The 12373-nt window shown below is 37.2% G+C and overlaps 1 protein-coding gene across 1 annotated transcript in view; it reads right to left on the reverse strand.

Moving 5' to 3' along the window:
• LOC121320563 (protein FAM124A) overlaps positions 1–12373 on the reverse strand; it is a 29316-nt gene extending 16943 nt beyond the window's left edge. The window contains exon 1 of the mRNA XM_041258992.1: positions 12187–12373. Within this exon, the coding sequence (XP_041114926.1) occupies positions 12187–12260 (74 nt within the window). The 5' untranslated portion in view covers positions 12261–12373. The remainder of the gene's footprint in view (positions 1–12186) is intronic.

Here is a 12373-nt window from a genome sequence, read left to right on the forward strand (position 1 = left end):
CTGCTACTAGGCTACTATTACTACTACTACTAATAATAATAATAATAATAATAATAATAATAATAATAATAATAATAATAATCATAAAAATAACTACTTCCTAAAACAAACTACCTACATCCGAAAAATCGGATATGTTTCAGAATAGCCTACATTTCAGAAATCATCTTTCTTACAATATAATTTCTCATATAAGAAAAGTTACGAACGAGAGGAAGCCATTTGGCCCACCAATGCTTGTCAGGTGATTTGTATTTCATTGAAAACTATACAAAAAGTGAATTGACAGTTTTTATTCTGATGTTGCCCAAAAATACTTTTCTGGAGTTTTGATGTGTTGAGGCATCTTGAGGCAACTGCTCAAACCACAGTGCGTGCTGTACCTTGTCTCCTTGTATCTTGTCTCCTTCTACATTCTTCTTTTTTTTTTTTTCTTTTGGGGGTATTTAGTCACAAACCTAAACCGACCAATACAGTTTTTCAGTATTCAAGATCAGAGCCCTGAGCAACAGAAGAAGCAGTGCCTCTTGTCAGGGCCAGGGGCAGCTGTCAGCCCCTTCATCATCACCGTGCTACAAAGGACCATCTGGGTCACACCACAAAACAACATATTTGGTTTCCAGTTTAACGATTTATTTGAAATAGCACCAGACATCCGAGGTGGGTTTCTGGGGTGTGCTAACTTCCTCTCCCCCCAGGCGAGTGAAAGCAATGGGCATAAGTAATCTGACAGACAACCTTGAGTGCCTTTCTTGTGAGGGCTGCAAGCAGACCTCTTGGCTTTGATACAGGAGATGGTTGACCCTCCTTCTCACCATGGGAAGATGGTCTTGTATGGGGTGGTAAGCCCATCCACCCATTCAATTATTTTCCCATTTCCCAAACCAGCTCTGTTGTTTTATGCACTGGAAAGAAGAACCTTGACTAATCAGATAAGTACTGAGGAGAACACAGATGAAATGGAAGCTGTACATTCCTCCACATGGTGCCTTCATTGACTGCACTCTTTGCTCTGTCACTCTAGAAAGTATTAAAGCCAGCCTGTACTAAATCTACTAAACCTTCTTACAAGTTCTACTCATGCAATCTTGAGTTGAGGTTTTATGATTTGGACTATTTTCCACTGAAAGCACAATTTATTACACATGTTTCAATACTTAGTAATGATAAAATACAAGTGCTGTTACCACTTCTCCACTTTATCCCCTATGGCAGGGGTGGCCAACCATCGGCTCTTTTGTGGTCAAAATGCAGCTCTTTGAACTTTCCACATATTTCATTACACAATGAATAACTTTTTTACACAATAAGTTTTTTTTTTTTTTTTTTAATGTCAAGCCGATCTATTTCCAACCTTAGTCAAGCAGCAGCATTTTGTTTTGTTCAAAATGGCAGAAAAAAAGCAAAAAAGCAGATATGAAGATGAATAGCGAACCTTCTTACCGGAGTGGGACTGGAAGTATATTTTTGTTGAACACATTGGAAAACCTATGTGCCTTATTTGCCAGGCCTTTATGTAGCAGTTCAAATCTTCAAATCTGCAACGCCATTTCACTATAAGCTATGTCTACACTGACAAAGAATTTCCGAAAGATTCTGAACTTCGGTCTTTAAGACCTTCAAAAAGCAAATGGATAAACAGATGTAAATGTTCACCAAATTTGCCAAACAATCTGAGTGCGCCTACCAAGTGGCCTGGAACATTGCCCCTGCAAAAAAAAAACCTACTCCGAAGTCGAGTTTGTGAAAACCTGCCTTAGTGGTGTTATTGCTGTCCTATGTCCAGAAAACAATCAACTGCAAAAGCAAATTTCAGACCTGCAGCTCTCACGTCACACGGTAGAACGCAGGATCTCCGATCTAAATAGTGACATTGAACTACGGCTGTATTCAGAACTCCAACAATGTGCGTATTTAAGCATCGCATTGGATGAGTCGTGCGATGTTCAGGAAAAGCCTCAATTACCTGTGTTTGTGCGAACCGTGTCAGAACACTGTACTGTAAGAGAAGAGCTGCTTGACGTTGTGTCACTTAAAGACAGAACCCAGGGCATAGATATCAACAAAGAATTAATGTCTGTGATTAAGAAAGACAAGCTACCTTTAGAGAAGCTTACTGCAGTTGCTACAGATGGAGCGCCATCCATGTCAGGGTCTGTAAGTGGGTTAGTGGGCCTTTGTAACGTTGATGATAGCTCTCCTGAATTTTGGACATTTCATTGCATTATTCATCGAGAGCAGCTGGTGTCAAAACACCTGAATTTGGAGCATGTTATGAAAATTGTTCTGGAAATTGTCAACTACATTCGTACTCACAATTAAAAAATCTGATCGAAGAACTCTGTGAAGAAGATCTGGCATTACTGTCAGACATGTTGTTGCATTTGGATAAACTAAATGTGGGTCTACAAGGGAAGTTAAAGTTGTTGCCTGATCTTGTGCAAAGTGTGTTTGCGTTTCAAGGAGAACTGACACACTTTCCACCGACGTTAAAAGCTAATTAAATTAACGATACGGCAGAAGCACTACGACAGAGTATACATCACTACTCAGCCCTGCTTCAAGCTCTTAAAGGCAGTTGTGTTGGACGATTTCAAGATCTTCAGTTGAAAAGACCTCAGATTAGATTTGTGGCTGACCCTTTCAGTGCTGAAGCAGACTGTTTGAAGTTCCTGTTAGACACTGATGAAGCAGCTTCTCAAATGGAAATCACTGAACTTCGAGAAGATGACAGATTGCAGTCTATTCTAAAAGAGGGAACGCTTCACTTTTGGAGTGCTGTGCCAAAGGACACATACCCAAACATAAGGCATGCTGCCCTTCGACTTATTTCAATGTTTGTCTCAACCTACGTTTGTGAGTCCGCTTTTTCTACTCTCAAACATGTCAAATCCAAGTAGATATCTGTTCTGACTGATGAGCACTTACGTGAACTGTTGCGTTCAAGCACAGTGAAGTACAAGTCACATTTCAAGAAAATAGTCCAAAGAATGCCAAAAGTCACACTGAGTGCAGATCCTTCCTGTGTCATACAAGCTAAGGAAATTTTATTGTTGTTATTATTGTTGTTGTTATTTTTTCTCATAAGAAAACAAATGGTAGTTAGCTACTCACCCAAATAAGAGACAAAAACAAAACTATGCTTATACTGAAAATGTATTTGTTTGGATATCAATATTAAGTATGTAATGGAAAAAAGAAAGGTCTACTTCATTTAATTTGTGTGTGATAGACTTGTAACAGTAATTGCTATAAACATATCAGTGAAATGCTAAATTAAGCACTTTTTTATAGTTTGTGGCTCTTTGTCTCTGTACATTTTATTTTCTTGGCTCTTGGTCTGTGAAAAGTTGGCCACCCCTGCCCTACAGGTACAGTATGGGTCATTTATGTTGTATTCACACACCTAATGTAAATTGAACTGTAAGGGGACTGGTTGCACATATGGCTAATACATTTCCTGGATTATTACTTACTGCAATTTCACATTTATTGTTCTGTTTTCTCAATCTGTATTTAATAGAGCAAATGTGTAATCATTTTATGTGCTGTAACAGCTTACCATTTAAAGCACTGCTGACATGAGACCCAGGAATTAATGGAAAAATACAGCTAGACTGTCATATCTCATAATAATAGGAATTTGACACTGATCCTAACAAATACGGATATTCTGTTTCCAGAAACCAATGGGATCTCCATTTATTAACATGCCTTACTGTATAAAATATATGTCTACATCATTGTACTGTTGCAATCGACTGTGCTGGAATCTCAAAGTGCAAAATTGTAGTAAACAAAACCTGTAAATGGATTTCAGTTGTAGTTTTTTTTTAATTTAGTAGTTGCCAATTTTTTACCATGGTTTTCTCCCCAATTTGTTGCACAATTATTACACAATATAATCCAGTTCAAAACGTGGAATTCCGACTACCAAAATTCTAAAAAACCGGCCCCAGGCTATAGGGCGCATCCTGCACTCCCCGTGGAGCACCTTTACTGGATGTACCACTCGGGAGCCCCAGTTGTAATTTGTTTAAAATGTAAAAATTAAAAAGCTTTATTTAACTTAGCATTATGAAAACATTTAATTTACTTGTTTCCTTTCCATACAGTAGATTAACAAGTTCTTAAAACCATATCGAATTACCAAGTAACTTCTTTTTTTTCTCTTCTAAGAAACAGTACAGCAGGGCTAGCAAAATCGCTAGCCTGACGTTCCGGGACAACCAAAATAATCTGTTTTTTTTGGCTGCTTGCTCGACGGGCAATCCAATTTTGTACACTATAACAAGATAACGTTCTGTGCTTTAATCAAACAGCGGCTTCTCAATCGAGATTCCGCGCACAACATCATCCTGGTAAAACACGTTTAGACGGATCAATGTTTTTCATTGGTAATGCTTGCGTGATTTCCGGGGTGACGTGCACGTTGCTTTTGACCAAATCCCGCGAGGATTTCCCCGTGTAACACCCCTGACAACTCAAGCAATCCTGTCTCGTCAGCGTGCTGGTATATTGCACGTGACTGTGTCTGCTCAGTGAAACGAAGGGTAAAATGGACACTACAATAGCCAAAGTATACACTTTTATATTGAAGGCTATCATTTTGGGGGGTGTTGTACTGTGTTCTTCAATGAATAGGATATAGCCAGAATACTGGATGCAGCATGCCACAAATAGGTACTGTACTTGTAATTTTACTTTTATTCACAATCTCATTGCTGTTATTATTATTAGTGCTAGTAGTGATAAATACTGTAATATTAAAGAAAATCAAAGAATCAAACAGAACTAATATCATTGATAGTTTAGCTAATGCCTTTATCCAAGAAGACTTCCTTAACTTACTTCATCAGCTTATATTGTTTGTTTGGGATTGTCCTTTTACTATAGCGAACAAAAGGCTTTGGACCCATACAGGGTTGTTACAGCAAGGGTGTACTGTGTTTAGTATTTGACTTATATGCTTAGTACGTGACACTTGCACATTTTAATTTATAAAGTGTGCACATTTGTTATTTCATTTTTGTTATTTTTTACCACCCATAGTGTTCAACATTTAACAGAGGGTATAAAGAAGTTTGTGTCAGCATCCAATATCATCCCTTACAAAAAAGTAACATATTGCAAGTATACTTGTGTCAAAATGGTCTGGTTTTAACATACTATTGATACCATTATACTATCATAGTGGGCACAAGTATACTTGCAGTATACAACTTTGTATATTCTTTTTGTAAATAACGCAACATAGTTCTCAAATACTGGACATTTCCTAGATTGTATCTTACTTCTCTTTTGCATGCCTACATTGTCTCTTGCTAGATGTGCACCTCCAGATTCTGACAAATACTTTTAGAAAACTTCTACTCTGATCAAAAAGTTATAATGCTCCAAAATTTGGCATGCCCTGGTACAGGGTAATAATATACAAGCGACATGATTTTCAAAAAACAGTGTTATTTTATCAAACTCGCGGTATAGTGACAAGACCTTCAGTATCAAGTAATTTTCAAACAAAATGTGTTAATTAAATCAGTCCATTAATGCTTTGAAATTGAGTCCATGAGGCTGTTAATTGTCGCAGGTCACACACCTCACTTCCTGACTCATCGACTACATAAAGGGAACTTGTTAATCAAAATGCATGTTTTTTTTTTTTTTGTGAACAATTATTTTTTATTAATTTTCCTTTTTTCCCACCCCTTGTGAAGAAGGAAATGGGGGAGACAATACATATCAAGAAATATCATAACAATACAGAATCACAAAATAATATCAAGACAAAAATGCAATTTAACAAGATCAAGAGAAATTAATGGAAGCAGAATTCCTACCTGTGAGCAGCCACCAAGTGGGAATAAAAAATAATGGGAAAATCTATTTTGTATATAATTTATAAACTTCATTTAAAATTGTGCATTTTGTCATGGAGAATGTACATTTATTTAGAACACTTCACATATAAAATGCTGGTTTACGATTATCTGATGTGTGGCTAGAAATCAGAAGCACGGATTAAAAGAAAATATCAGCAAAAAAATTGAACCCCACTTGTCATTTACCCCTCATTCGGAGGGATATTTTGCCACAGCTTATTATATACAACTCTTTTAATGTACATTTTTCAATCTTTTTTTGTTAAAAAGAAAAAAACGTACCTTTTTAGATGGGGTGGGGGGCGGTAAGCCATCTAGTAGGCTTGGTTGGAATCTACTTTTGTATGTATTTTAGTATGTATTATTGTAGGCTATACATAAGTACTTTGAAGTGCCATTTGTGTTTGTAGTTGTTAGTTATTATACATGTATACCATGTATGTAACACTTCATTATATATTTATTAAGCTTTTAAAATTATGATACCACCCTAACCCAATACACAATTTGTTTTTAATTAATTGTTCGGTGAATTCCTCTAATGCATTTTCTCTGGTATTCTTTGCTCGCTTCCACGATAAATAAACTCAACATGATTAGAAGCAGCTACTGAACATTTCATATGTTGAGTTCATATGCATACAAACGTGTGAAGGTGAAAGTGTACATTGTACATCAAGTGTGGGGGGAGTCTGACAACATTATACGTTTAGGCAAAATCCATGTCAATGATCTCGATCACATGCCTAGTGCATCGCTGTGTGTCCTTGATGCCTGTTCTTCACTCTTGTGTGTATAGGACACAGGAGTTAAAAGCCAAGGATGCATTGCAAATCCACAATCACCTAAGGAAACTTTATTGTAATATCTAATATGCCATGTTCTTGGCAGTAACATTACACCGGGTGCAAAGGCAAGTTATAGTCTTCTGCAAATTATAACCCTCTTTTTCCAAGTGCAAATGAACTCCTGATAAATTATAACAATTAACACGGACTTGCTTTTAAATTCCTCCGCAAACAAAAGAAATAGTCGCAAGAAGCACTGCTTGTTAAGATATTCACATTATTTCGTAAATCAACATAATTCCTAATTTCATGTTAGGACGATTATTTAATAATGAGATAGGCAGAATGATCTCTTGAAAATGCCTCAATCAACGCTACATACCGATTTCTTGATTAACACTGGAGTTATCATTTACAACCTTTTGAAAATCCTGCCTAGTGTGTCTTAGATGTAATTATCCTCTATTATAAAATGTTCTCATACCAAATGAATCAGCTCAGAGAAGGCTGTAAGAAGAATGCCTTCTGATTGGATTACACCGCGTAACAAATTTTTTATTTTTTTTGGTTCCTGGGTAGTAAGTGTTATTTCCTAATTGCTTATGCCTCAAAAGTATAGAAAATGGCTATTATTCCCCACAAACTTTGCTTTTGTGACCAGGACAGTGATATTTTGAAATTTACCTATTTTCCAGAACATTCCAGATAGATTCAGTGCTGAGTAAACTTGCAGTAACTTCTAGAACTTTCTAGAACTTTCCAGTAATATAAATAGTAGTATAAATACAGGGGCCTTAATCCCACCAGTTCAGTTTAGTTCCAGCTGCCTAAGTGGATACATATCTGCATTTTTCTGAGATGGCATCAAGAGGCTGCAATGGTGGCATTCCTGATGGGTCTCTACGGCGGTTTTACCAAGTTTCCCTGCTATCTTTGCCTTTGGGACAACAGGGACACCAAGGCGCATTACCAAAGGTGGGACTGGCCACAGCGGACCGAGTTCTCTGTAGGGAGGAACAACGTCAAGTGGGAGCCACTGGTGGACCCCCGGAAGGTGCTGATGCCACCACAGCACATCAAATTGGGCCTTATGAAACAATTTGTCAGCGCTCTAGATAAGGAGTCGGCAGCCTTCAAGTACCTTCAAGACTTCTTCCCTAAGCCGTCTGAGGCAAAGGTCAAAGCCGTTGTCTTCGTTGGACCACAGAAAAAGAAGATCCTGGAGTGCAATGAATTCCACAAGAAGCTCACTGGTAAGGAGAAAGTAGGTTGGAACAGCTTTGTCGCAGTGGTTCGAGGCTTCCTGGGCAATCACAAGTCCGAAAACTAAGTGGAGCTGGTTGAGATTCTGGTGAACAACTACGGCACAATGGGCTGTAGGATGTCCCTCAAAGTCCATATCCTTGATGCTCATCTTGATAAATTCAAGGAGAACATGGGAGCGTACTCTGAGGAGCAAGGCGAGCACTTCCACCAGGATATACTGGACTTTGAACGCCGCTACCAAGGGCAGTATAACGAGAACATGATGGGAGACTACATTTGGGGGCTGATTCGTGAAAGTGATTTACAGTATAATTGTAAATCCCGAAAAACTACTCACTTCTAAATCTTTTGTAGTCATTTTTGTATAACTTTAGTATAAATACATGTTAATTTGGATTCATATGTTGTTTTTTTTCTGACTTTGTGAACAAAAAGACAGTTTTCTCATTGGAAATAGGTAAATTTCAAAATATCACTGTCCTGGTCACAAAAGCAAAGTTTGAGGGGAATAATAGCCATTTTCTATACTTTTGAGGCACAAGCAATTAGGAAATAACACTTACTACCCAGGAACAAAAATTGTATTACATAGTGTTATTAACACTATCTCTGGCTTAAGGTGCTTATTAGCACTTAACATTTTTTTCACCCAATTCTATAACATTTTCAAGTCGAACCAATGTGTCAGTTTGCTTTCCAACTGTGTTTTAGAGTACACATTGAAATGGATCTTGTTACAATAAATTTGTTGGTTTGTTGCAATTTGATTTACATTTCAAGGGTAGGTAGGAATTTCTTTTTGCATTCTATTTGTTTCATCTGAAAACTTTCCTAATCAAAATGGATTTAATTAGAAAATTAAATTTTTGCCACTGATCAACACAAAAAAGTCCATAATGTCTAAGTTAAAAATCAAATCTACAAATTGTTCCAAATTAATTACAAATACAAAACAGAAAATAATTGATTGCATAAGAATTCACCCCCTTGAGTCAATATTTAGTAGAGGTACCTTTGGCAACAATTACAGCCATGAGTCTATTTGGATAAGTCTCTACCAGCTTTGCACATCTGAACACTGCAATTTTGCCCATTCTTCTTTGCAAAATTGCTCAAGCTCCGTCAGGTTGGATGGGTACCTTTGGTGAACAGCAATTTTCAACTCTTTCCACATATTCTCAATTGGATTGAGGTCCAGGCTGACCGGTCCACTCCAGGACATTGACCTTTTTATTTTTATTTGGCTGTATGTTTGGGGTCATTGTCCTTCTCCCAAGTCCCAGTTGCAGACTTCAGCAGGTTTTCTTCCAGGATTTCTCTGTACTTTGCCTCATCCATTTTGCCCTCTATCTTCATGAACTTTCCAGGCCCTGACGAAGAGATGCATCTCCATAGCATGATGCTGCCACCACCATGCTTCATGGTAGGGATGGTGTTCTCAGGATGATGTGCGGTGTTAGGCTTGCACCAAACATAACGCTTAACGTTGCGGCCATAAAGCTCTATTTTGGTCTCATCAGACCATAGAATCTTCTTCCACTTGGTATCAGAGTCTCCCACATGCCTTCTGGCAAACTCTAGTCGAGATTTGATGTGAGTTTTTCTCAACAATGGCTTTCTTTTTGCCACTCTCCCATAAAGGCCAGTTTTGTGAAGCACCAGGGCTATTGCTGCCATATGCACAGTGTCTCCCAGATCAGCCGTGGAAGACCGTAACTCCTTTAGAGTTACCATAGGCCTCTTGGTGGCCTCCCTGACTAGTGCCCTTCTCGTCCAGATACGGCCTGTTCTAGACAGATTCACAGTTGTGCCATATTCTCTCCATTTTTTAATAATGGACTTTACTGTGCTCCGGGAGATATTCAATGCCTTGGAAATGTTCTTATATCCTACCCCTGATTGGTGCTTTTGAAGAACCTTATTCCGGAACCTGAAATCATGTGAAACACCTTATTTGCACACAGGTGGACTCCATTCAACTAATTATGTAACAATTGGTTGCATGAGAGCTTATTTAAGTGTGTCATAGCAAAGGGGGTGAATACTTATGCAATCAATTATTGACTGTTTTATATGTGTAATTAATTTAGAACAATTTGTAGATTTTATTTTTCACTTTGACATTATGGCCTTTTTTGTGTTGATCAGTGGAAAAAACTCCTAATTAAATCAATTTTGATTCCATGTTGTAACACAATAAAATGTGGACAAGTCCAAGGGGGTGAATACTTTTGAGAGCCACTGTATTATATATATACACACACACACACACACACACATATATATATATATATATATATATATATATATATATATATATATATATATATACACACACACACACACACACACACACACACACACACACACACATACAAACATAGTATATTTGACTAGACGATTTACAATGTTAATTTATGATTAAAGTAGGCCTTAGTATCTCTTCATACATTGTTAAGCATATGCAGTTAACATACAAACACAGATCTGATTTTGTTGCCTTTGTATATGGAAAGTTACTTCCAACTGTGGATATTTCCTAAAAATAAAAACAATCCTACTCTAGGCAAGTGAATGTAAAACGCTGAAAGGAGCAAACGGTGCTCTGATACTAATCTGGAGGCACCTCCGTCTCATAGGATTAGCAGATTCTGCATAATCAGGATTACATCATGGATAACAAATGACAGAGAGCTCTGTTCTGTGATTGTAAAGATGATACTGTGTAGAGAGCCATTTGGCCAAAGCTGTGCAACACTGTGACAACATGAATGATGACCGGGCCTCTGACTCTGACAACCAACACAACCTAAACAACACATCAATCAAGAGGTATACAAATAGTTTGGAAAGGTAAAAGGGTTGACGGTCTAGACAAGTCGCTTGATCAAAATACAAATACACAAAGAACTTTACACCAAAATCTTACATAAATACTGATAGTAACAAACAACATATGCATACTTTTGAGTATTTAATTTAACCTTAAGTTTAATAGCTTTATTTTAGAAAAAAATTTGTAGAAAAAAATTAAGGAAATGTAATTCTGGGGTTAACACTCTGAAACGGGCCTTGTGACTTTTAGTGATGACCTATACTGTAGGAAGAGTGATAATGTATCCACTTAGAATGTGTTTATCTGCTTATTTCAATTTCAAATACTCTTTCGGAATGCTCCACCCCACATGCTAAAAATACAGGAAAAGCTAAGGACAAAACAGCTATGTCCTGCTTCTAGCAACTAAATGATTTCAAGCAGCAATTACATTTCACCAAACATTAATTACTAAAACTACACCCCCATGGCACATGATCACATCACAGTAGACTAGCCAATAACACAATATTTACTGTACTACACATTACTAGCTAGCATCTAATAGCAACCCTGGAATAGACAACTAGATCTCTGCTTAATAATTGCTGCAGAAGAGACATAATATAGTTGTCAGGGGAAATAATATAATAATAATAATAATAATAATAATAATAATAATAATAATAATAATAATAATAATAATAATAATAAACTATATTATCCTAAACAAGAATACATGTGCTCTGCTACAATCCAGTTCTTCAGAACTGTCAATTCATATTTTAGTTCAAATTAACTATAGTGTAGTCAACCACATTATTTAGAATCATTCAATAAACTCACAGTCCTTAACTTATGTAAATGACACGCACTAATTAGTTGTAAAGAATGACCTTTTAATTATTCACTACCACACTGACTTGTACACTATTCTAACACATGGTTAGTGTTACTTATTACTTTCCAGCTGTAGATTTACCTTCTACACCAATCAGATTTGACCAGATTCCTCCTGGTTCCACTGTCAAGCTCTCAGGATGTAAAGATTACTGTATCTATTGTGTTGATTACTGTTTATATTTGTGCGCAGAAAACTTGAAAACGCAGTCTGTTTTGCCACCCGTATTGGCGCTAAAACCCTTGCGAAGTCACAACACAATATTCAGGAGGTGATGGTGTGGCGTTGTGCTTTTGACCACAGGCATGACTTCCCCGGAGGTTAACGGTCACAATGTAACCCTGCAATATGCTATTAGCAATCATGTTTCTAACTACCACAATAACAACACGCAATGTTATCATTTTAAATCATCACATAATACAAACACAATTCGATTTAACAGACATTATAATAAGTCATTGTAGTTTATTTTAGTTAATCCATGTATAATTTGTGGGAATGACATGTGTTCTGTAATAGTCTACAACTCACCCTGCTGTTTCGGCTCCCGAATCCACACAATCATCTTCGGTTGGCTTCTTCTCCATTTCAGATGATAAAGACATGTCTTACGCGCATTCTATACAACTAAAAACGCTTTCCCATAAACAAAATGTGTCTTCTTTGTGGCGCCGTCCCAAAGCGGTCCAGGATGTACTGAACTACTCACCGTTATTCT

The sequence above is a fragment of the Polyodon spathula genome, chromosome 9, assembly GCF_017654505.1.
Source record: "Polyodon spathula isolate WHYD16114869_AA chromosome 9, ASM1765450v1, whole genome shotgun sequence".
NCBI classification, from domain to species: domain Eukaryota; kingdom Metazoa; phylum Chordata; class Actinopteri; order Acipenseriformes; family Polyodontidae; genus Polyodon; species Polyodon spathula.